This window comes from Spea bombifrons, chromosome 13 (assembly GCF_027358695.1).
Source record: "Spea bombifrons isolate aSpeBom1 chromosome 13, aSpeBom1.2.pri, whole genome shotgun sequence".
NCBI lineage: Eukaryota > Metazoa > Chordata > Amphibia > Anura > Pelobatidae > Spea > Spea bombifrons.
This window is the reverse complement of record NC_071099.1, coordinates 14019374-14043321: the sequence shown is the minus strand read 5'-3', so window position 1 is coordinate 14043321 and position 23948 is coordinate 14019374. Positions and strand designations below refer to the sequence as shown.

The 23948-nt window shown below is 43.2% G+C and overlaps 2 protein-coding genes across 4 annotated transcripts in view; both read right to left on the bottom strand.

Annotated features, from left to right (window-relative positions):
* Window positions 1-5074, bottom strand: part of ARHGAP27 (Rho GTPase activating protein 27) — a 28291-nt gene extending 23217 nt beyond the window's left edge. For all 3 annotated transcript variants that reach the window (XM_053454192.1, XM_053454193.1, XM_053454194.1), the window contains exon 1: window positions 3941-5074. In XM_053454192.1, the coding sequence (XP_053310167.1) occupies window positions 3941-5062 (1122 nt within the window). In that variant the 5' untranslated portion in view covers window positions 5063-5074. The remainder of the gene's footprint in view (window positions 1-3940) is intronic.
* Window positions 5075-14024: 8950 nt separating this feature from the next.
* PLEKHM1 (pleckstrin homology and RUN domain containing M1) lies at window positions 14025-23255 on the bottom strand. The gene is made up of 12 exons (XM_053453983.1): window positions 23079-23255; window positions 21053-21145; window positions 19922-20172; window positions 19040-19645; window positions 18295-18679; window positions 17523-17703; window positions 16548-17417; window positions 15957-16102; window positions 15641-15834; window positions 15020-15083; window positions 14766-14923; window positions 14025-14413 (listed from the first exon to the last, which is right to left on the bottom strand). Exons 2-12 carry the CDS (start codon window positions 21104-21106, stop codon window positions 14305-14307), a joined length of 3018 nt encoding a protein of 1005 aa, XP_053309958.1. The 5' UTR covers window positions 21107-21145; window positions 23079-23255; the 3' UTR covers window positions 14025-14304.
* Between the last annotated feature and the right edge of the window lie 693 nt (window positions 23256-23948).

Here is a 23948-nt window from a genome sequence, read left to right as displayed (position 1 = left end):
GTGCTGGGAATCACGGAGCGGGCATGAAATCCACACCCGGGAACTCAGTGCTTGACACAAAGTCTCAGGGTGAAGGGGCAGATTCTGCAGGTTACACAGTCTGACTCCTTCCTATCCCCCCCCCCGCTGCGATCATGTATAAGGCTCCCAGTTGATGCTTTTGCCCCCCCCCAGTATGTTGTGGCTGATATCCCTGCTTGAATGCAGGTGACTTAATTAAGCGTATCTTTAAATAACGACAAGTCAAGGTTTCCATGACAACTGTTGTTATTAGAGTCCCCTTTTGAGGGTCGCTGCATAGAATCTTTACGGTGGGCTACTAAAGGGTTAATACTAATGAGTCTCCGGGGCAAATCCCGGGTACGATGATATCTTAAGTATTCTGTGACCTCAATGTTAGGAAGTGTTTCCACCAAGGAACAGATTCCCGCGCTGCTCGGGTTTAGCCCCCTGACTACGCTTTGGTTTAGGAAGCCATTCCGAGCCGGGCAAACTGGTTTTAAGAAGCTATTCCCAGTCAGACAATTTGGTTTAAAAAGTGCATTTAATCTGTTAATAACTTGGCTTTAGGAGGCATTTCTCATTTAGAGAATACGCAGATATTGTGTAAAGCCCGTTCATGATAATTAAAATAGCTAAGGTGGGTGGAACAGCCTCCCAGCAGAAGTGGTAGAGGGTAATACAGCGAGGGGATTTAAACATGCATGGGATAGACATACGGCTCCTGAATCTAAGACAAGATCAACAAATAAATAAGGTCTAAGTCTGCATCAGGAGACATAAACTTGTGCCTCATTCATACTTTTGACGGGAACCCTTAATTGTCATGTGACACAAATGCACAAACTGATAGGCTGTTGCCATAGAAACCCGAAAAAAACCTGTTTAGTGTATCTGTTGTTTCTATATGATTAGTAAGAATGCAATGCCATATCTGCTAAGGTTGATTTCTGTAAGATCCCCCTCCAAAAAGTGAAACTCATGTTTTGTCGCTGAAAAAGGTCACTGTGGCCCCGTATTCTAAATGCATCCCAATAGGATGGGCCCTATTTTAGTACTGCTTTCGATCGATAAATTAAAAGGTAAATTTCAAAGGGGGCGAAATAGTAGAACAAGAGGCCATAATCTAACACTAGAGGGTCAGAGGCCTAGATGTAATGTATGGAGGTTTTACTTTACTGGGAGAGTGGTAGATAAGTGGAACAGTCTCTCAGCAGAAGTGGTAGAGGGTAATACAGTGAGGGGATTTAAACATGCATGGGAGAGACATACGGCTCTTGAATCTACGACGAGACCAACGACTGATTAAGGTTTGAGTCTTTACAGCAAGAGAAACGAGCCAATAGCGGGTCGGATCGGTCGGATCCGCCGGCAGATTCTGTTTCTATGAATAGATCGTGGTGAAAGGGCGCCACCTCATGGAAACTGTGGAAACTGCAAATGTGCCTTTTGTTTTTTAAATCACGTGATCACGTGATAAACATTAAAGGTGCTTTTATACTTTAATGTTATTCTTTCCTAAGAAGGTTTAATCACTCAAAACAGTACTTAAACGCCAATGAGCTTTTCGGTTTCTACGGCAACAACCTATCAGTGCCTGGTTTTGTATCACGTGATAATTAAGTGTTCCCAGCCTAAAATATTCATGGAAAATCTCACTTATAAGAATTCCTCTCTTGGAAGGGTTTGTGGACATCCAGCAGGGCTTTGGATGCTGCTCATAATGCTGTATTTAGTTATTAGTAAGTGGAACAGAGCCTTTAAACGTCTCATGGCGCCATTTGCACCGTATCCTGTATTTGTTGGAGAATTTCAGGAACCGTCTCCACGTCGCTTTTTTTTTCTTCTTCAGGAAAATGACAGACGTTGACAGCTGCTGGAAGCGAGACAATAAGTCCCAAAGAGGAAGGAAACACCGGGTTCTCTCTGCAAAAACAGCTGTATGGCCTCTGAATCCCTGATTTTTCCCTCCCTGCGACCCCAGCGTGTATTTATATAAGAGACAAAAATCCCCTTTTTTAACATAACATAGAGCGGCCTCTGGGAAAATCAAAACCACCGGGGCACACAAGAGTATCATAAATCTTCCTTTAGGAAGACAAGTCCCTATTTGGGCTCCAAATCCTTGTGCCTCTTTTTCCTCCCCTGATGCCCCTCTTTTTTAGTAGCTCAGAATGTTTGCTGGGCATACGGGGGAACTCTCTGAGTTTCACCCTGAGACTCCAAGTGAATCATTGTTTCTCCGGGTCTCCAGGTCACCACAGACAAAGTCCGGGTCGCGGGAGTGCTCACTCACTTCCCCTCAACCGTTTCTCTTTGTGTGAGGCTAGTCCCACGTGCCGCATCAGCGGGGCGCCCACCGATGTTAGCGGGAAGGCCCACCGACGTTAGCGGGAAGGCCCACCGACGTTAGCAGGGCCGCCTACTTTTAAAAAGGGGTAGCTGGGGCCTGAATGTTCCCGGGTATGGGTAGGAAGGCATCACAGGTTTCTACAGCCCTAAAGGAAATGCCTTTATAAATGAAACTGTATAAATAAAACACATCATTCTCGTTTTAAATGCCTACCAAGAAGTCACAAAGTGACATAAAAAGTCCTGCTGAAACTCATCCACCGAACGTGCTCCTGGCCCTCTTTAGCCGCTTAAAATGTTTAGAGGTACGCTGTAGACGTGTGCAAATGGACCAGAAATGACTGAGAAGTTTTTTCCCTTTCGGTTCGGGCGGAAATCTCAGGGCATTTTACATTTGGAAACAAAACACTCTCATTTACTCTCTCATGCTTTCTTACACTCTCACTCTCTCACACTCTCATTCTCTCACACTCTCATTCATGTTCTTTTACACTCTAACTCTCTCACACTTTCTCAGCCAGGCCACTTCCGTGTCCCTGCAAGAGAAGAAGCAGCTTCTGAAAGCTTTACATGAATATATCTTGTATAGTCGCATAAAAAGTACTGCCAATTGTCCTGATCTGGTGGAGACAGTCCTGACGGTGGAAATGTGGATAACTAAAAACTTAACTCCTTACGTCCTTAGACAGAAGGCACTCCTGTAGTATGTCGTCCACACCAAGTGCTGTAATCGCCAATTAGACAATAAATTTGTCATAATGGGAAGATAATATATAGTTTCATTAGGCCGCATTCCGCACTCCTGATAAGTGCCATAAGAATTCTCCATGCGCACGGATCTGTTATCCGGAAGCCGAGTTTCATGACGTAATTTATTCCTGGTATTTACAAGCTCGGTAAACTGGTCTTTATGCAACTTTGTAACGTCATAAATATCATTATGAATTGGGGTTAATAAATAGTGAAATGAGTAAGCGTGTTGATATGTTTGGTGCGATGGAGGAAGGAAGAAAGTTGGACATAGCGGCCTAGAAATTATATATTCACTTTATCTCCGTAATAGTACGTCGGAACCAAAATCTTATTTTTCGAAACAAAAACCTTATAATGAGATGGAAAAATCCAGAGGCACCACTAGAACGTGATAGTATAGATGTATCAGTAAACAGTTCCCTGACAGGAAGTCATGTAAGGTTTGGCAGGAAGTGAAGAGCCCAAGTCAGTAATTCTATGAAGTATCTTCAAATCTGTTCCCTGGATGCTGAAGAAAGTAATTGTAGCTTTTGACTTGGATTCTTAACTTTTTGCCAAATCTAATATTGACTTTCCATTGGTGGTTTCACTTTACTGTACCTTTATGTGGCTCTCTTTGAGCAGGAAGTTGTATAAGGTTTGGCAGGAAGTAAAGAGTCTGAGTAAAAATCTATTCCCCCCCCCTGTTTGAAATAGAATTAATGTCTTTTAACACTATTTAAAAAAGCTACAACATGTTGTGCGGGGACAATAGGACGATGACTTTGTGCGTTAATTTGTAAACATTTATCTTTATATATAAAAAAAAATCGATCGAAATTCACATTTACAGTACCTGGACTGGAGATGAGGCCGGCTCAAGTCCTGCCTTCTCTGTGTGACGCAGTACATTCCTTTTAGGAGGCAGAGGAGGATCTGGCGGTAATTCGTAGATGATATTTTGTAGGTCATTTAAGGATTGTGTGGGTCTGATGGTTGGTTGAAGGTCTGGAGGCAACGCAAAGCTAATGCGCTTTTTAGAGTCTAGAATCTTCTTGGAATTATGGAATGTTCTCAGTGGGACGTGGGCACGGCTTGGATCGCCTCGCTCCTCTATATGCTGTACGTCTGTTGCAGGTTTTTCGTACCCTCCTGAGATGCTTAAAAAAGACGATGAGCCAGAGAGCGCAGTATTCTGCTGTACGCCTGACGATGCGTAACTGGTATTGGTTCGATAATCACAGGTGGATAGGAGTGGGTTGCTGGTACTGATCCGCTGAAGGGTACCTGCTGACAGTGGGTTACTGGGACCAGGACTTCGTTTGGTACAAGCCGCCAGAGTGTTAATGGGACTAACTGTCCGAATGCTGCTTGCAGACAGGGTGTTATTGGGACTGACCCTTTGAGTCCCGCCAGGTGATAGGGTGTTACTGGGAGTGACCCCCTGCATGCTGCCGTGTGATAGCGTGTTACTGGGACTGATCCCCTGCATGCTGCCATGCGACAGCGTGTTACTGGGACTATGGCTGGTACCGACCTGCCGTTCGCTCTGTATCCTTAGGCTGTCTTCAACGCCCGCCTGCTGTGCTCTGATTGCTGGAAGGACATTATTATTTACAACCCCCTGTCCATCCGTCAAGGGCTTAGCACTGCTAATGTGCTGCTCAGGTGGTACAAAGGCGTAGCTGTATTGTGTGCTGGGAACGGGATTTATCACGTCCTCAGAGCTGGGCCTGTAAGTCTGACATCCGTTGGAACCCAACGACTGAGAGGACAAAACTTTGACATATTTTGCCGGGATGTAAAAAGGCTTGGCCTTGATATCTTGACACACGTGCCACCAGTGTTCGTTCGTTCTTTTGAGAAGGATGTACCTCTCGTTGGGTTTTATACGGATGAGTCTTCCTTCCTTGGTGGTGTATTCAAATTCATATTCCACCAGGACAAACTCCTTCTCCAGTGATCTCATGGACTGCATCCTTGCCTTCTTTTTTTTCCAGTCTGGGGAAAGAAGACGCGATAAGGATTGTAAGGGCTTACTAAGAATGGTAAAAATATACAAAAAATATATAAAAAATGAAAACGAGTTGACAATTTAAGTCAAGATATCGTACATAGAAGACCTAGATGCTCTTGACGTGAAGAGACCTGTATACATATTTGGCATATTTTAAATTCAGGAGGGGAGGGTTAATGGCACAGAACGTGCTTCTTAATCGCATATAATTCAGACATCAGGGAATATATTAATTTCAATCTAATAAAGAATGCTAAAATACTCTAAAATACTGGCGTCCCAATTAATGTGCTTATCTAGGCACCTCAAGACACCTAGTTGTCCTAGGACACGACTAATGTTCTTCAAAAATCACCAACTGCGAGATTTATGTTGTGTTGTACGCAGGGATAGATGGAACAGCCACTCATCGTCAGCAGCATTGAATTTTTAACTCTTAAAACTTACTCCGGATGAATTGGAAGTACTCGCTCGGAGGGCCGGCTCCTCTAAACTGTAATACCTGACGTATCTCCAGTAAGAACCATGAAACGCTGTGTTATGAAAACAAATATTTCGAGACAAACTACAATTAGCTATTTCTGGATCTCGGAGAACAGGGCACACTGGATATAGGAGTGGATTTTGCAATCGTAGGACCTGGAGCGGGATGAGTCAGATGAAAGAAAGAAAGAATAAAGAGGGAGACACCCACAAGTCATCTGGAATGAGGAGGAATTCATGGGAGGCAGGAGATAAGAGAAGGTCTGGTGCGCTCAACACAGAAGCTGAGATTCTTTGAGTACAGATGTTGGTGATACCTTTTAGAGGACCAATGATCATGGAGTAAAATAAGATCACATTTTCGCTTCCAACCTCTAGGATGTCCCTTTGTCTGAAGAAGGAAACCCTGAGGTCTTTTAATGGACCATCATGCAAAGTCACTCACCCTTTCAACAGTGTCATACATTGTATATCTACTGTACATTGTATATCTACTGTATATGCCTAGTCCAAAGAATCTAATAAAAAAGTAACAATGGGGTTTATTCTTTACAGGAGAGCTGCCAGAAGATCTTGCAGGGGAATTGGAGCTTCAACAGTTATGAAGGTCCATCCTTGGTGAGCTTCTGCTGCAGGAAGAACTTGGCTGGCCCTACATAATGTGTAGTTAAATAAGTAAGATTTCTTCAAAGTCTCCTTACACGTTGCATGAAATAGGCCCAGCTCAGCCCTTCTACCTGGAGGAACCTGCCAGGGTTGGGCCTTCATAATAAATAATGAGGTGTCTCCTGACAACTCTGCCTTTCGTGAATAAACCTCTAGGTAGGGTTAATGTACCTGGAATGATATAAAATGAGGCATCCATTTAAAGTGCTTTAAGTGGACATGCCCCGTGCCCAAATCCAAACTTTTATGGTCCGTACGACTTGGTAAACTAATGCACTGGAATTAAAAGAATTAGATAACGATGATTAATCCACCAGAAATGTTCTTGATCAGAACGCAAGTGAGAGGCCGTGTTATCGTCTAGATCCTAAGGAGCAGTTGACCCCTAATACGTTCTTCCTTTCGCTGAAGCTGACTGGTTCTTGGAAGGAGGAAAGCAGGGTTTAACTTAAATAAATTAAGAAGTCTCAGTGGTACCTTAAATACCATTACTTTAAAAAAAAAAATGAATAACTCCGCCACCGAAAACAGAAAAATGGACCAGAAATGGCGGGACAGATGAAAAAAATGCACATTAAATCATATCTTTTTTTTCGGTCTCTGTCAAGTCCCTTGACCTTCCTGTTTTCCCCCCACTGTTTAAAAGAGTCAAAACAAGTCTGCGAAGCGTAGATCCAACACAGGAAAAGCAAGGTTCCTGTGTGTCATTACCAACGCATTGTGTGTGCGAGGTTCTGACACACCGCAGATAACAATTGCTTTAGAAGCTGCAAACTAAAGATAAACCTTTATCGCCGAAGCTCTTCTCGTCTTTAGATTTCTTTTATCCAAAGATACAGTTACCAATCAAAAAGAACGGGGTCCTTTTCCATGGTCCATTTAATCTTTTTTTTTTAAAGCAATATAATAATTGCCGTATAACGTGGCATTAAACAAACAATGAAATGGGTACAAGGGCGTGGTGGGAAATCTTCAAGAATCAGACTGTAACAGCTTGAATAATTCAGCGTTCGGAGTTATGTTGGTGAATTGACCAGATATTTGAGGTCTTGTCTTCAAATTGATGGTTACCTCCAAATCTTAGCTCAATTGGGGCCTTGACCCATCTTGTAGTCATCCCAATGGGGCCTTGACCCATCTTGTAGTCATCCCAATGGGGCCTTGACCCACCTTGTAGTCATCCCAATGGGGCCTTGGCCCATCTTGTAGTCATCCCAATGGGGCCTTGGCCCATCTTGTAGTCATCCCAATGGGGCCTTGACCCATCTTGTAGTCATCCCAATGGGGCCTTGACCCATCTTGTAGTCATCCCAATGGGTCCTTGACCCATCTTGACCTTCATCCACCGATTAAAAATATGCAAAGGGTCGACAGCTAAACCATCTTATGTTTCACCTCCTTAATTTGTGGGGAGCAGATATTTGGGACACCCCAGTTTTCCATTCTTAGAGTTTTTAGAAAAAAACTATGCTGGTTGGTTTCAAGATTATTCCCCCCAATTCCATAAATTATTTGCAATACGATAAAATTGTTAAAATATCATCTGCAAATAATTCTGAAATAATTCAGAATGCTACCAGCTGCCATTATTATAAAACTTTTTTTACAAAAAAATGACCATATACATAATAACACTGATTAATAAAAAAAAGTAATTTGTTTCTATTTTAATATCGAAACGATGTAAGTGGTGAGAAATTATGATACAATTTAATTATTTACAATATAAAATTTAACTTACAAAAAAAATAATAAATATTTTTTTAATAGTTTGCCTGCCAGTGGAGATTTAGTTGTCTACCGACGCTCGAAATGACATAGTGAGTTGGTCTTTTCCAAGGTTTTAAGCTTAATTAAAAAAACTGGCAGTTCTAGACTAACCATATTTAGAGATATATGTAGAATGTGGGCTGAAAACTTGCATTTTTGGGTTTCTGTACCATACACACACATGCACACATACATATACATATACATATATATATCATACCTGTCAAGCCCGGTGTGTAACGCAACTATCAAGATAAAAATACTAAGTTAAAATAATTTGTCTTACCTGCTTATCTTCACAGGACTGATTTCTTATCGCGTCTCACATTCTGTCTTTAAAAATAAAGAGAAATTGGAAATGTGTTGTCTTGCGGAGAGGCGTAATCCCCAGGTTTATTAATGGTGCCAGGCTGGAGTGGTGGGCACGCAGCATGGGGACAGGCGCAGGTCGTTGTGCCGAGGGCAGCGCCCCGGGTTCGGAGGCTCGCTGATAATCAGAGAATCATGGGAGCGAGTGAAAGGAGCGGGGCGAGCGATCGGTATGGAAGCTCGGTGGAGCAGAGGCGATGCCAAGTGTGGCTTGGATCCTGAGTAGTAGGGAGAGGCAGGTCTGAGGAGGCTGGAGGCCGGGCTACGGCTGGTCTCGACTTGCCTATTTGTCTCGCTTAAAATTTCCTGCTCAACAATTTCGAGCAGAAATCTCGGTACTGAGATTCACTCACTTCCTCAGACACAGGATCTAAAGCCGTGACTATATATATATATATATATATATATAAATATAAATATATAACTAGATAAATATACATAACAATATATAAATAAATAGATAAATATAAAACTAAATATATAACTAGATAAATATACATAACAAAATATAAATAAATAGATAAATATAAAAATAAATATATAACTAGATAAATATACATAACAATAAATAAATATACATAAAAATATATAAATATATAAATAAATATACATAAAAATATATAAATAAATATAAAGATATATAAAAATATATAAATAAAGATACATAAAAATATATAAATATATAAAAATATATAACTAAATAAATAAATAAATATATAAATACTGTATAAACAACCCGATGACCTTCAAAACACTCGGAATAATCACGTAACATAGAATCAACTTTTAGGTTCTAGTTTATTTTTTTCCAGAGAGGATAAAACACCTGTCTGAGGCTGGCGTGGATTTAAATTGGAAATATAGAATTTACCAGCAGATCGACCCCCATTCGGCCCCCGTCTGGTCGCCCGCTTCTCCTGCTGTAAAGACTCAAACCTTAATCAGTCCTTGGTCTCGGCTTAGATTCAGGAGCCGTATGTCTGTCCCATGCATGTTTAACTCCCTTCACTGGATTAGCCTCTACCACTTCTGCTGGGAGGCTGTTCCACTTATCTACCACCCTCTCAGTAAAGTTAAACTTCCTTCCATTCCATTTAGGCCAACGTTCCTCTCATTTTAGATTATGGTCTCTTCTTCTAACATTTTTCCTCCTTAATATATAAATCCTAAATTGTTCTTATGGTCTGAAATAAACTTCTTATATAAACATATACATCGATGATAATAATAGTAATTTGTTTTGTAACTAAATCTGTATTTTTTGTAACAATTCCAGATGATTGGCATTCCTGAGAACTTTCTTAATTAGCTGACTCTTGAAATATTAACCCTTTAATATGCATTGGGAAGGCTCTACGTACTTATTCACCAAATGTGCTAAATGTCCCTAGCACCGGTCATCATGGAAGCCTTCACTTATCGTGATTTAAAGATACATTTAAATGAGTCACCTGCATTCAAGCAGGGATATCAACCATAACATACTGGGAGCAAAAGAACCGTCTGCTTGTTCACATTAATCAGGTGATCATGCCTGTCCACGGCCACAATTCACTGCGTGTTATTAAACACACGCACATTATTCACGGGGAGACGTGTGGTCACCTCGTATGAATGAACACATTGTTCGGCCAGCACGGCGTGTTATTGATCTGTATACAATGTCAGGTGAGTTAAATTCCCGATTATAATGACCGCTGATACGTTTATACTGACCTTGGCTCTAAAATATATACTCTACAGAGTCTTCCAGTGTAATTCATCTGGGGTTCACTTGTCTGTGCCTTCTTTGCCTTCCCCCTTACATACACTCTGGCACACATGTATGAACACACTAACAAACATGTACACATTCATTCCAACACACTTTCCATTTCATGCACTTACACATCCATGCTCACACACACGTATGCCTACACATCCATGCTCACACACACGTATGCCTACACATCCATGCTCACACACACGTATGCCTACACATCCATGCTCACACACACATACACATCCATGCTCACACACACATACACCTACACATCCATGCTCACACACACACATTACACATCCATGCTCACACGCACGTACGCCTACACATCCATGCTCACACACACATACACCTACACATCCATGCTCACACACACACATTACACATCCATGCTCACACACACGTACGCCTACACATCCATGCTCACACGCACATACACAAAATTACACATCCATGCACACACACACACACACACATTACACATCCATGCTCACACGCACGTACGCCTACACATCCATGCTCACACACACATACACCTACACATCTATGCTCACACACACACATTACACATCCATGCTCACACACACGTACGCCTACACATACATGCTCACACGCACATACACAAAATTACACATCCATGCACACACACACATTACACATCCATGCTCACAAACACGTACGCCTACACATCCATGCTCACACGCACGTATACCTACACATCCATGCTCACACACACATACACAAAATTACACATCCATGCGCACACACACATTACACATCCATGCTCACACACATATACACCTACACATCCATGCTCACACACACACATACACCTACACACCCATGCACATGCATGTGACAAGGCCAAACAACGCACACACAAAATTACGTATCCATGCACACACACACGCACACGCACACACAAAATGACACATCCATGCTCACACACAATTTCACATTCATGCTCACATACATACATATATACACATTAACACATATACATACATCTCACCCCCACTTACCTCTCACCACTTGTGCAGCTTGCTGTCCGGCTGCTCACACACGGCGGTGCGGTCCGAAGGGCCCTTTTCTAAACTATTTTGAACATGTACGAGGAGACAGGAAGAAAGGGTCGCAGGGTCGCACCGGGCCCCCTAGAGGCACGGGCCCCATCGCAGATGGGACCCCTGTAGGTACGCCAGTGCCCATGGTAAAATTTTAATTGGTAGACACTACAGAATTATTCCTCCCCATTAAGTTATACATTTTTTATTATTAAGTTACTGGTTGCTGTTGATTGGCTCGGGCAACCTTTCTAAGGGTGGAGGAGGCGATAGGAAGCATTAGATGGTTTCTAACCCCTTACGCTAAAGGAAATGTGTTTTTGTAGGGCTTTTTTAACAGCTCATTAACGCAAACCGACCCCCCCCACCCCCGCTATATGAAATGCTTTAGTTTTACTTCTCTGTTCCCGTTATTGTACAGAAATGTGTGTTTGGTGGTTGCAGAAAGCGATCGATCCCCCTAGAAACAAGACTTTGGGTATATATAGATATATTTGTGGGCGGACGCAGATGCGGTCGCTGGTATTTGGCGTAAAGTTGGCTTTACAAAGCTGAATTGTCTTAAACATTTAGATGGATAACATTTTTCTATTTTATTTTCTGATTTTCTCAAAAATATACCGTAAATAATCTGATTAATGCATTTTTTTAATAGAAATGTGTTTTAATGATTGAGCAAAATAATAGCTAATTGTTAATTTATTGAAACTACCTACAGCTTGTGCACATTAAAGTCGATATTTAAGAAGATTGGTATTCCTCTTTTTTTTCTACTCATACCAGTTAAGAATATGAGTGATTTTTTCCCCCCCAGTAGAAGACCGATGTTTACTTTGTGGCTTCACGCTTCAGAGAAGTAGGAAGCAACACCCAAAACGCAAAGAAGGCCGATAAAAAGCCAAGCTTTTTTATAATTGTTTTTCAAAAATATATACAATGTAAAGAAATGATTGGGCTTGCGCGCCTATTGAAGATGTACTGAAATATGTCTACGGGGTCTCAATAGGTCCAGCTTGGGGGGAGAGAGGATGTAATAGAAACATTTAAATACATAAAAGGATTTAACAAAGCACAGGAGGGAAGTTTATGTCAAAGGGGGAGAAACGTTACAAGAGGCCAGAAACTAAAACTAGAAGGTCAGAGGCTTAGATGGAATGTCAGGAAGATTTCCTTACTTTACTGAGAGTGTGGTAGTTAAGTGAAACAGCCTCCCAGCAGAAGCGGTAGAGGCTAATACAGTAGGACCATAGTCTAAAACTAGAGGGTCAGAGGCGTAGATGGAACGTCAGGAAGATTTACTTTGGAGGCTGTTCTTCTTAATACCTGCTTACTGAGAGGGTGGTAGATAAGACGGGAGGGAGTGGGTCACATGACGTCCGTGATCTCTCACTCCAGGTGGATTTGCAGGTAAACCGGGCAAAATCTGACCCCCAGTCCAAAGATGGGTTAAAGACCGTTGTTGTATGTTGCAAAAATAATACAAGGCCGACAACCGTAAAAACGTCAAAATCGTATTTATTACAAGAATAATTTAGAAACAAAACAAATAAAACCAAGCGATTTTGAGATGACCTTCATGTTAACAAAATGTTTTTGATTACATGATCACAATGCAGTTTGGCACACGGTTTAACATTTTAAATACACTAAATGATTTATTTAATTGTACAATTTTAAAGCTCCGGGTCATGTAACAGATGGTTTCTTGGCTTGACCGGGAAGTGTCTTCAGATCAGAGATTGGTAAGGTGTTTGTTGAACAGGAGACGCTTTCGTGTGTACAATGTTGCCAAGGGTTTCACATAGTTTCTTTTCTCACCACATTAAAGCACAGTGAGGGCCACAATGTAAGGCCACGGTTAAAGGAGTCACCACTTTATTAACGTAGAGCCCACCTCCCCCCAAAAGAAAGAACAGAGCCCTTGAGTTGTATATCCTTAATATCTTAGTAACTTTGTCCCTCCTCTATTCCTATATTTTATTTCTATACAGTATATACAGTCATTTAATCATCTAACTACTATACATTTTGCGGCCATAAAAAGATGGCGGACCAAAGCAAACTCTCCTCTATTTACCTTGGAGACCGGAGGATGAATTTATGAAAGGCACAAAGTCAGTTTTAGGGATAGCAGCTGTGACGTTTCTCTATATATTCCCAGTGAGATAAGCTACAAAAATACAGATTTTGGAGATTTGAATTTTTTTTTCAATGTATTGAAAAATGTATTATTATTATTAAAGTTGAATTGGGGACAGGAGGGGGAAAAAAACCTCAAATGCCTTCAAAATGCGTTTAACTTAACTTTAAACAGCCATGTACAAGCAAGCAAGGGGTTAAAAAATCCTTGGCAACGACTTGATTTATTTTAAAGGAAGACTGTAAAGAGTTTTTTTTTGCACACTTTATAGAAGACGCACTAAAAAGAACATTATGACTTAATGTAGTAGTGTCATATGCGTGAGACCCCGTAGTGAAGCTAGTTATGTAATGCAAACATTCCAGGGGGTCTTCCGTGTGGTACAGAAGGTGACTTTAAATAGCCAAATGCTTTTATCACACACCTAAGGACCCCGACAGAAGGAGACTATGTGGACTTAACTTGTTTAAGAACAAGATGCGGTGACATAAAAACTTGTAAGTAGGTTCTTAGACCACCAAGCATTATGGGGAAGAACCCCAGACCCAGCACGGGAATACCCAGTATGGGGGGGAAAAACAAAACAATGTAAGATTGCACTCCGATGCCATGTATGTACAAAAGAATTACCACGCCAATGGTTAAAAGACAATTATGGAGACACGCCAGATCTCTACCATAATATACAACCTTTAATTTAAAGTAGAGAGTTTCAGAATGTGGCTCCTTCATTCATTCGCTGTAAGACCGTTAATCCGTCAAATGAATGGCCAGAAACTGTGCAAGTGCAAATGTTTATATGTGCAAATTCTGGGTGGAAGAGCAGGAGAAGGAGACATAACAGGCCAGGTGTCGGCAGCTGCTGGAGCCCGCCGGACGCGCTGCGGGAAACGGCTTCCTGTTCTTTGCTCAGAACAATAAGCGGCTTCCTTGCAGCTTTCTGTCTGACTCACATCTTCATGCCCTGAACCTGGTACTTCTTCCTCCTTACACAGCGAGGGCACGGGTTCCTCGGCGTTTTGCAGGGTCTGTGGAAGACTGCTTTGCAGTCGCCGCATCTAGTTGTGAAAAGAACACGGTACAAACAATAAATCCATCTGCTATGGAAACCTTTTAAATATATTTGATGGGAAGTAGATGACAGAGGTCCACCAATCATTCATTGCTTTCTCTCAGCGCTGGTACATTAACCATTTAAATTACACATAGAGCAGGTTTCACCGGTTAGCACCCATGAGGATAAGAGCCGAGGCACAGGGAGTTGATGTTGTATGTGAACCATGAATACTTGGACCCATGAACATGTGACTGATGGCTTAAGTTCCTCAGTGAACCTTCTCTGCGTGCATGCGATGGCCTGACCCATAAGTGGAGAATCTAATTCACAGATCGTGCAATTACCAGTCTCACCTGATGGTAGTTTCAAACTGGAAGGGGTAAATTATCTCATTGCGGTTACAGATCAGGCAGATGAATCCTCTCTGCCTGCAGAGCTCGCATGCGTAGACGTGGTGACTTGCGAACTCCAAGACCGACTGGAGCATGGGCTCGAACGCGCCGTCCGCGATCTGCAAGGTACAGAGATTTCTGCCGTCAGCAAATAAGTCGAAAATACCAAGTCATTGTAAATATTATTTAGATCAAACGGGCCAGGCGTGCTATACCTGCTTTAGGTCCCGCATGCTGTACGTGTGGGCACAATCCAGAAGATAGGTCCGTTGGTCTAAGCTAAAAAAAACAAAAAAACACACAATATAAAAAAAAAAAAGAATGAAATTGAATGGTGAGAACTGTAGAATAAAATCATAGGGCTATACCCAAATAAATCATAAAATACCAGGGAGCCCGGCAGATGGCAGAGATTGTTGGACACTCAGTTCATTAAACAGGCACTAGGTGGTACTCGAGTACAGTTTCATTTGTGAAAACACAACGCATGCGACGAAATTGGGGAAATGCGTGGGGGGTGGTCAGCTGACTCCTCAGAACGCTACCCAACTCAGAAAGGAAACACTTCAGACGTTCTCCAGCTATCTCATCTATAGGTAAAATATATGCAAAATGTACCTCCACGCAATGGGGGGGGGATTTAGACATACATGAGATAGGCATACGGCTCCTGAATCTAAGACGAGACCAACGACTGATTAAGGTTTGAGTCTTTACAGCGGGAGATTATTTTAATCAGCGCTGTCCGCATAAATTCACAATGGCCCAAACTGTGGGAATTTTTGGGGATTAATCTAACCCGTGTGCAACAAAATCATTATCATCAGGTAACCCACCTCTTGTTCAACTCCTGTAGGGCTCCGCTGCGGCACGTTACGAGATACTCCCCCAGCAACCGGAGTCTCTCTCGGCTGTGGCTAATCTCATACATGGTCTGCGTGTGTTGATACAGACGCTGGTTCAAATACTGCACGTTCATTAAGGGCTCGTTTCGCACCGTATTCAAGAAGTTCAAAGCTGGTTTCGACACCTAGTGGAAGGATGAGGGATTTTCGTCACACAGCAGGCAGGGCAACGCTCCGCAACGCATAGCACAACATGAACACAAGGCCACAAAGCAGCCGGACAGCATTAGATATGACAAGTACGTACCGCTCTCTCCGTTATATCCCAGTTGTGCACCATTCTAGAGGGGATGACCGAACCTTGATCCTGGTGGCACCATTCACAGTAATAAAGCCCAGAGAAACCACAGAGCTTCGCTTTCCCAAACTGGAATCCGATCTGTTTGTGGCAACCTGCGAGGAAAAAAGGATGTGAAAAGAAAGCATTAATGGCGACGCGCTCATTCATGGTCTGCGCTCTGGAACCATTCATATCTGACGCGTATTAGTTCCGCAGAACATTCATGGGTTTTAGTAACTAAACCGTTAAGTTTCCATCCCAAAAACTAACAATGCATTATCAAAACTCCCCCACAATCAAAACATGTCGGGGGCAGATTCCGCTTTTCATGCCTACTTTAGCCGTCTAAGTAGATTACCCGTTTTCGTGGTAGCTGAGCTGTAGCAATTACCGTGTTCCTCCCTGCTTAAGAGGTTTCGTGTCATTAACAACTTGTTTTCCGTCTTCTCTCCGAAAGTAAAACATTTAATCACTTGAATCAAATATAATTAGTGTAAAAGTTTCCCTTTAATTATTAAATGCCTTAAGACTGAATGCATATTTAAATGGTTTACTAACCTGCACACTTGAAGTTCTGAGAGTCCAGGCCCATCTCGGTGGGAATGTGGAGCAGGTACTTGAAGAGGGGATGTTCCCGGATATGGGATTTTATCTCGATTTTTCCATCTCCGGGTACAAAGGCCGAGTCCTCTTCCGACTCGAGGTACGCAGCGCGGACAAGCTCCCTCCAAGCCTTGGCCTCTAACGAGCTCTCGGCCTGTAGCTGTAAGGAACCTTTCGAGGTTACCAATCGGAAACAAGACGGGCTTCCCAAATTGGCATCTGGTAAGATGTCTCGGACCATCTCGATGCTGTAAGAGCTGTATAAAACCTTCTCAGGGTTCTTGGGTAAATAGCACCGCAAGACTCTATCCGATAAGGAGAAAATACACTGGGTCCAGCGTTTATGGATTTTCATGTAGAGTATGGACTCTTTCAGAGCGTCTGGTTCTGCTTCAAACGGAGAAACCCAACTGAACTCCTGAGCAGACTGCGTGCTCCCACCAAGAGAAGGCGTTTTGTTTTCCAGATCGCTGGGGGACTCGGGGGACTGTAAAACCTCCCAAGCCTCATCTTTCTGAGGGCGGAATTTCTCCACAGCCTCCTGCAGTCTTTCCACCCAATCCTGGGCTTCACCTTCCGAAGGAGCCCGCAAATACAGCTTTTTAGCAGGAAAGTGCAGCTCGAAGCGCCCGTCGCTGTACGCGGGACCCACAGACTCGCACCGGAACAGCGAACAGTTCTCAAGGCAGATTTGCTCTTCTCCTTTGAGGAACAGACGGAATTCGTATGGCGTCAGCTCGCAATAAAAGCTCTTGTACAATCCCAAGGCATTTCTTCGTTCGAGACAACCCAGCATCAAGAGCCCCCGGAAAGGGTTTGAAAGGCCTGAATTAAAAACACCACATCACACACACATAAATATATATATATATATTAATCTGAATCGGAAAGCATTCCCAGCCACCCATATGAATCCCCCGTAATCGTTACCTATTTGCCGCCTGCGGACGACATTGAAGGATTTACTGATCTGATCTGAAAACTGGGTAGAGTCGCCGATTAATTGGTTCAGGGGCTGGGAAGGGAGAAAACTTCCTTTCTGCATCTGATCGGTAGGGATAACAGGTTCTGGTCTCTGGAAATCGTCTTCGGAGATCCAGCTTCTGCTTTTCTGAAGACACAAAAGAGAAAACGGATGAATCTAGAAGTTCAGCAGATACTTATTGTGTTAAGTCCTTGCTCTTATACTCAGGGTAGGTTTATCTGCCATCAAATTCTGCAATGCTTTGATTTTATTGTCACAACTGAACAAGACTAACACTTGTCTCCTGGGTGCTTATACCCTCACACTATACGCCTCTACCCCTTCTGCTTGCATCACACATTAACACTCGGTATATTCATAAGAACGCATTTAGGAATCCTTAAAAATGAAGGTTTCCTCAATACAAAAAAACCTATTACATTTTTAAATATATCGGTAAAATGCTCTCAACTAGACCAAACTAGCAATCTTCTGTACCAGGCATAGCATTTAGTCATCACATGTAAAATAAAACTATTTGCGAGCACAAGGTACAGATGAAATCTCACCTTAAAGTAAACTTGTATTTTTATTTATTTTTGTAGGGTTCACAAGGGGGGGAAAAAGGCATTCCAAAGCTTACTTCCGCTTTGACGTGTCGCTTTAAATGCCAATGATAAAGGCTCGTATTGCGGGGACCTTAATAAACCAATGACTTACACTACACCAGGTACTCACTGGGAGTTCAGCAACAGGACAAGGCTCACATTTAAGCAGAACACTTTTTTCCGGGTTGCTAGATCTGCTGTCCCCGACAGGTTCCTCGACTGCTTGGGTTTGGGGAACGGTAGCATGTGCCTTCCCCGCTGATGTGTCACATGAGTAATTCTGATTACTGGTATCGTGGCTTGGAGGCTCTGCGCTCGCCGGCTCGTTTTCCGATTGTGGTTTTAATAAAACAGCTGACTGGAGAGTTTCAGGTTCCGACAACTGTCTTTCGCTTTTCAAGCCCTGCGTCTTGAAGTCTTCAGCCTCGAGTCCGGTCTCTTTCTCGGACAGTTCGTCAGGGGGATCATCGGTGGGAGTTGCGTTAGATGCTAGAGGGAGACTGGGTTCCGCATCCCTGAGAAAAAAGAGGAAACATTAGGTCTGCGCATTTAACTTTACAGGGAACAGGGTGTGTGGGTAGTCACCCCAATATTTTAATGTGTGTTTCTGGAGCAAAGAAGCCACATGAAACATCTACATTTTCTTCTTTTAAAGATAAAGCGTATTAGCACAAACTCGGGCACAGACAGGACCTCTGTGGGGCATATAAAATATCTCTATTCATTTTTATTCAAGGCGAGCAGTTGTGTTAGCAGTGCTGTCAGGTGTTGGCCATTGGATGTTATCTGAAAGGAAATGATTGATCGGGACAAGCACAAAAAACAGAATACTACCATAACAACAATTAAACTACACAACGGACAGAAGGACTCACTCAGCGTTAGACTTTTCTGACTCTTCCGGCTCTGTGGAATCCACTTCGCAGGAGGAGATATCGGGGCTCCCTAGTATAACAGGGGCCCTGGCATGTGGCTGTTCGTCTGAGCCAAGGCTGGACGAGAGCTGAGATGATGAACTGTTGGTTTCTAGACTCATGGATGACGACTCTATGATCCCTTTGCCCTCCTGCAGCACGGAGCTGTTGGTGTCATCGGAGCTGGAGGACTGAGACACAGAGTCCAATGATTTCCGCCGGAGAGGTGCATGAGGAGACAGTATTGACCGCTCCGTGTCCTCAGCCCACAGTCCCGATAATGAAAGCGGCGTGGCTGTCCATACATTTAGAATGGAGGATTTGTAGGACAGATTAAACGTCAAGGAAGACAGGCCTTGTAGGTAACTAAGGACCACATCACAGTCTTCAGCATCTAGAAGCAATGCACATGGCTGGTAGTATTCCAGCAGCCAAGACTTTTCTCTTTGTAACGAAATGAAATAGCATTCCATGAGACAGTCATTCAGAGCGAGACGTAGCCAGGAGCGGCACCGGCCCACATCGGTGTTAATGAAACTCACGCTCTCCAGTTCGGTGATCACGTTGCTGCAAAAGACAAGAAGCATTAGGAATGGAAACAATACGGAGATATCTAGTATTTCAACCTAGGGAGGCTGCAAGGGGCTGTTGCTATAATTTAACAAACTATGCAGTTATTTGGGGTGAAGTGCTAAACGGAACTATCTGCCTGTAAAACTCAACTTGTTTCTATAGTAACTGTTCCATCAGGGAATCTATTAACAAAAACTTTAATTTTCACTATTGCAATTCTTTTTATCTTGCAGAAATGATATTCCATCACAGCAGAATCATGCAGCTTACCGGTGAGTGATGGCCTTCAGCAGAGGCCAGTAGGCCGGCTGGGGTAGTGGCACGTGGCGGCCCCTGCTTCTTCCTTTCCTTCTGTCAGCTTCTGTTTTAATAAATTTGGGTTTCAGGCCGTGAATGAACACGGCTTCCAAAGCCACGCAGAGGCCGTTTGCATCGTTGTCTTCGCTGGTGACCACATCGTCCGTGGTGACGTATCGGACCTGAAGCTCTCTGAGACAACTGGATAACTTCTTTGTGATCCTCTGACAAAAAGCACACGCTGATTAACATTTATTTCATAAAAAAGCACTTTGCACAACGTTTAATATTGTCCCTTAAAGACTAGAAGGCTGGCGGAATTTTCTGTCCGTGTAGCACAGGCAGCATTAGGCTTTGCAATGAGAAAGCAAATCACGAGAGGCAAGGAGGCGGAAGGGGACGATCCGGGAAAGAACTAATGAGCAGAAAATACCCTGTTCTCTTTTACAACAGAACAATGGAGAGGATTACATTGCAGTCCCTGTACTAGTTAACAATGGATTCCTGCCTGGCGGTTCTAATGGATCCCGCCTGGTTCAGAATGAATGCCATAACGCCAGCCTCCTGTATGCAGGTTTGACAGGTCTGTCATGTTTACTCATCTCTGCTTTCACGATGGGACGATGAGTTTGCAGAAGAGATAAAATCCCTGACTTTACTTTATAAAGGACCAACCCCACCGTGATTCTCCAACAAGTTAAGCCTTTATAACGAATACACTTCAGGCTGTCGTCTCATAATTTAGTTATACATTATACAGGGTCGTGTCAGCCTTTCTGGCAGGTGAGCGCTTCTGGGTTGGCCCTTTATAAACACACCAACGTATTATCATCCTTTTTTAATTGTTTTGGTTTATGTGTTTAGGACTCTTACCATAAAACGTACCCACAAGCACCTCGCTATTTTAAAGCTTAGAGCTGATGCAGACCGCAGGTTTAGAAATCCTTAAGTCTTAGACAAGGCTAAGGGTTGAATAGCCTCCCAGCAGAAGTGGTAGAGGGTAATACAGCAAGGGGATTTAAACATGCATGGGATAGACATGCGGCTCCTGAATCTAAGACGAGACCGACGACTGATTAAGGTTTGAGTCTTTACTTTACTTACCAGCTTCACGTCTCTGGACTCCTGAACGTTCTCGGGAGCAGGAGATGAATACATTTCAGCGCCCTTCAGAATAGCACAAAGATCACATGACAACTGGGGGGAAAAAATATGCAAATGTTAGTCAGTGTATGATGCCAGCTTTCCAAATGTTACACATTTTCATTGCAGAAACAGGGAACTTGAGTTTGTGCGGAGGAGCGAAGACTGCGATTCTGCGAGTGAAGGAAGTGACGCTTCTTCAGTGGGGGCAGCGATGAGATATGAAGGTTCTGAGAATGTGTTAGAGGTCACGTAAGGAGTGGGAAGACGTTTCGGGACAGTAGGGTTATATAGCAGCCACTGAATCCACAAACAGGGCAAAGGTAGGAAACTAAAAAAACAGGATCCTCTGAAGCATGTGACTTCTGCTCTCGTCTCGGGACACGCCGCTAAAAACACAAAGTTCAGGACGTGGAAACTGGCCAAAAGTCCAAAAATGAATGTGATCACATTAGCTGCGAAGGCACCGTTACGCTGCGTGACACAAGCCGGCCGGTGATAGAGCTTTACGTACAGGTAACAATTACACACTACCATTCAAAAGTATGGGGTCACTGAGCTGCTTTCGTGGAAAACAAGGGCATTTCTGGTGGTAACATAATTGCAAAAGGGTTTTCTAACCATCAATTAGCCCTTTATACTTGGATCAGCAAACACAACGTGCCATTGGAACACAGGAGTGATGGGAGTGATAAAGGGCCATTGGAACACAGGAGTGATGGGAGTGATAAAGGGCCATTGGAACACAGGAGTGATGGGAGTGATAAAGGGCCATTGGAACACAGGAGTGATGGGAGTGATAAAGGGCCATTGGAACACAGGAGTGATGGGAGTGATAAAGGGCCATCGGAACCCAGGAGTGATGGGAGTGATAAAGGGCCTCTGTACGCCTACCAAGATATTCCATTAAAAAGCAGCCGTTTCCAGTTACAATAGTCATTTACAGCATTAACCCCGTCTGGGTCTGCTTATGTAACTTTGCATTCACAATAAATTGCTGCTTTGCTAGATTCTAGAGAATTTTGTTTTGACAGGCGAATTCAGTGGCACTTTAGATATAAATCAGGAATCCGTCGAGCGTGGTGCTTGTTTGCTGAAGCCCCGATATAATTCTTCCCAACTAAGTGAACTGAGTTTATTTAACGTCTTTTGTGATTCATTTCAAGTTGGAACATCGACGCGCATGGATCACTGGGGTTTTTATGTCGACGTCTTCGGAGTTACCCCCGGCTCGATAAAACATGCAAACAGCACTAGCACGATGGGAAAAGCTGGAGTTTATTCGGCGTTCCTCGTCTCGATGGAATTCATTTCGTCTTAAGACTCGACAGTATAGCGAACCATCTCAGCCATATACTCGGGATCACATTAAAGCATTCAGCCTGCTATACATTAAAGTTATTCAGGGCAAACCCGCGCATGCTGCAGCAGTGGCTGAAAAGGCAGTGAACCGGACAAGCAACGTGCCGGCTATTTGCTTACTTTAGGCAGAATTCCCAACATACTTTTATGTCCTTTATAAAGTGCGGGTAGCCGGAGTGCCAAATAACCACACAGTAGCATATAAGCTGTGCATAAATACCCAGCGCTGTATAAATAATAATAACAATGATATATAACATTATATATATATGTCAGTGTCCCCGGATGTTTAGACTTTACATATTTTGTAAGCACCCAAAGGAAAAAAGAGGGGGAGGGGAGCTAAGGGGAAAAGGAGGTGAAAGTACCACCACCCCAATGGGGAGAGAAGGAAAAGATACCCCAGTGTCTGAAGGGAAGATAACACAATGCGTGAGGAAGGGGCAGCAAAGGAGAAGATACCCCGATGTCTGTGGGGGGGGGATACCCCAATGCCTGAGGGGGTGAAAGGAAAAGATACCCCAATGCCTGAGAGAGAGGGGGGGGATAACCCAATGCAAGGCGCCCCTATGCCTAAGGATGTGGGGTACTTTTATATGTGGGGTAAAAGCGGGAAAGATCTCACCTCCGAACGATCCTCAGCAGCTCCAGCAACAGAGAAATAACAAACCAAGCTTCCGCCTTCCCGGTCAGCTTCCGGTCACGTGCCCCGGCTTCCGATGACGCGAGCGGGCAGGGCCATGCCCGGCACGTGAACTGTCCACACGCAGATAGCCAGATACGCGCTGCTTCACTGTCAGCCCCTGCACCTCACAGCACCGAGTACACAGTCACACCGCTGTCACTAGTGCTAATAGTTTACTGTACGCAAAACTCGTTCGTGTCACTGCCGATAATGTACCGTGCAGCACCGAATGTTTACACCTACAAGTCTGTGTCACTGGTGGCAAAGTGGTGTACAGCGCAGAGTTCATAATAATGGCAACATGGTGCACAGATACAGCTTAATACAGTTGAGCTGCACAGCACTGAGTATGCATAATGTAACACAATGCAATTTTGTTATTCCTGATAACAAAGACAGGCTTCGTAAGGATGAAGTTAACATTAACCCCTTACTGACCAGGCTGTTTTATTCTTTTTCTACCCTTAGTGACAATGGCTGTTCTCGTTTACTGAACCCACGAAAGTTATATATTGTTTTTTATTTCTTCTAATACTGTTATTGTGATCATATCACCTAATTTCCTGTAAAATATGGTGAAAAATTGGGGGGTAGAAAGCTTCTTCTCAGCGTTTTGCTATTTCAAAACAATTTTTTTTCCAAATCTGGTCGTTTTGCCACCATGTCCTATTTGGGACCATATATTTTTGAAAACTAGGCGCCCCACAAGGTATTTCTAATGCTGATATTTTAACTCTTTCCATGCACAAATTCCACCACCAGCCTTTGTCAAAGTTTGTTTTTTTGTGTGTGGTTTTTACTATATCACTA

Bases quoted from the DNA above. Each gene is read 5' to 3' on its own strand.
- PLEKHM1 (XM_053453983.1), bottom strand. From the start codon at position 21,106: ATGTATTCATCTCCTGCTCCCGAGAACGTTCAGGAGTCCAGAGACGTG. The intron at 17,704-18,294 runs GTGAGTACCTGG...TTGTGTCTTCAG, and splicing joins GTCCTGTTGCTGAACTCCCA to AAAAGCAGAAGCTGGATCTC. The intron at 15,835-15,956 runs GTACGTACTTGT...TCCTTCCACTAG, and splicing joins GGGATATAACGGAGAGAGCG to GTGTCGAAACCAGCTTTGAA.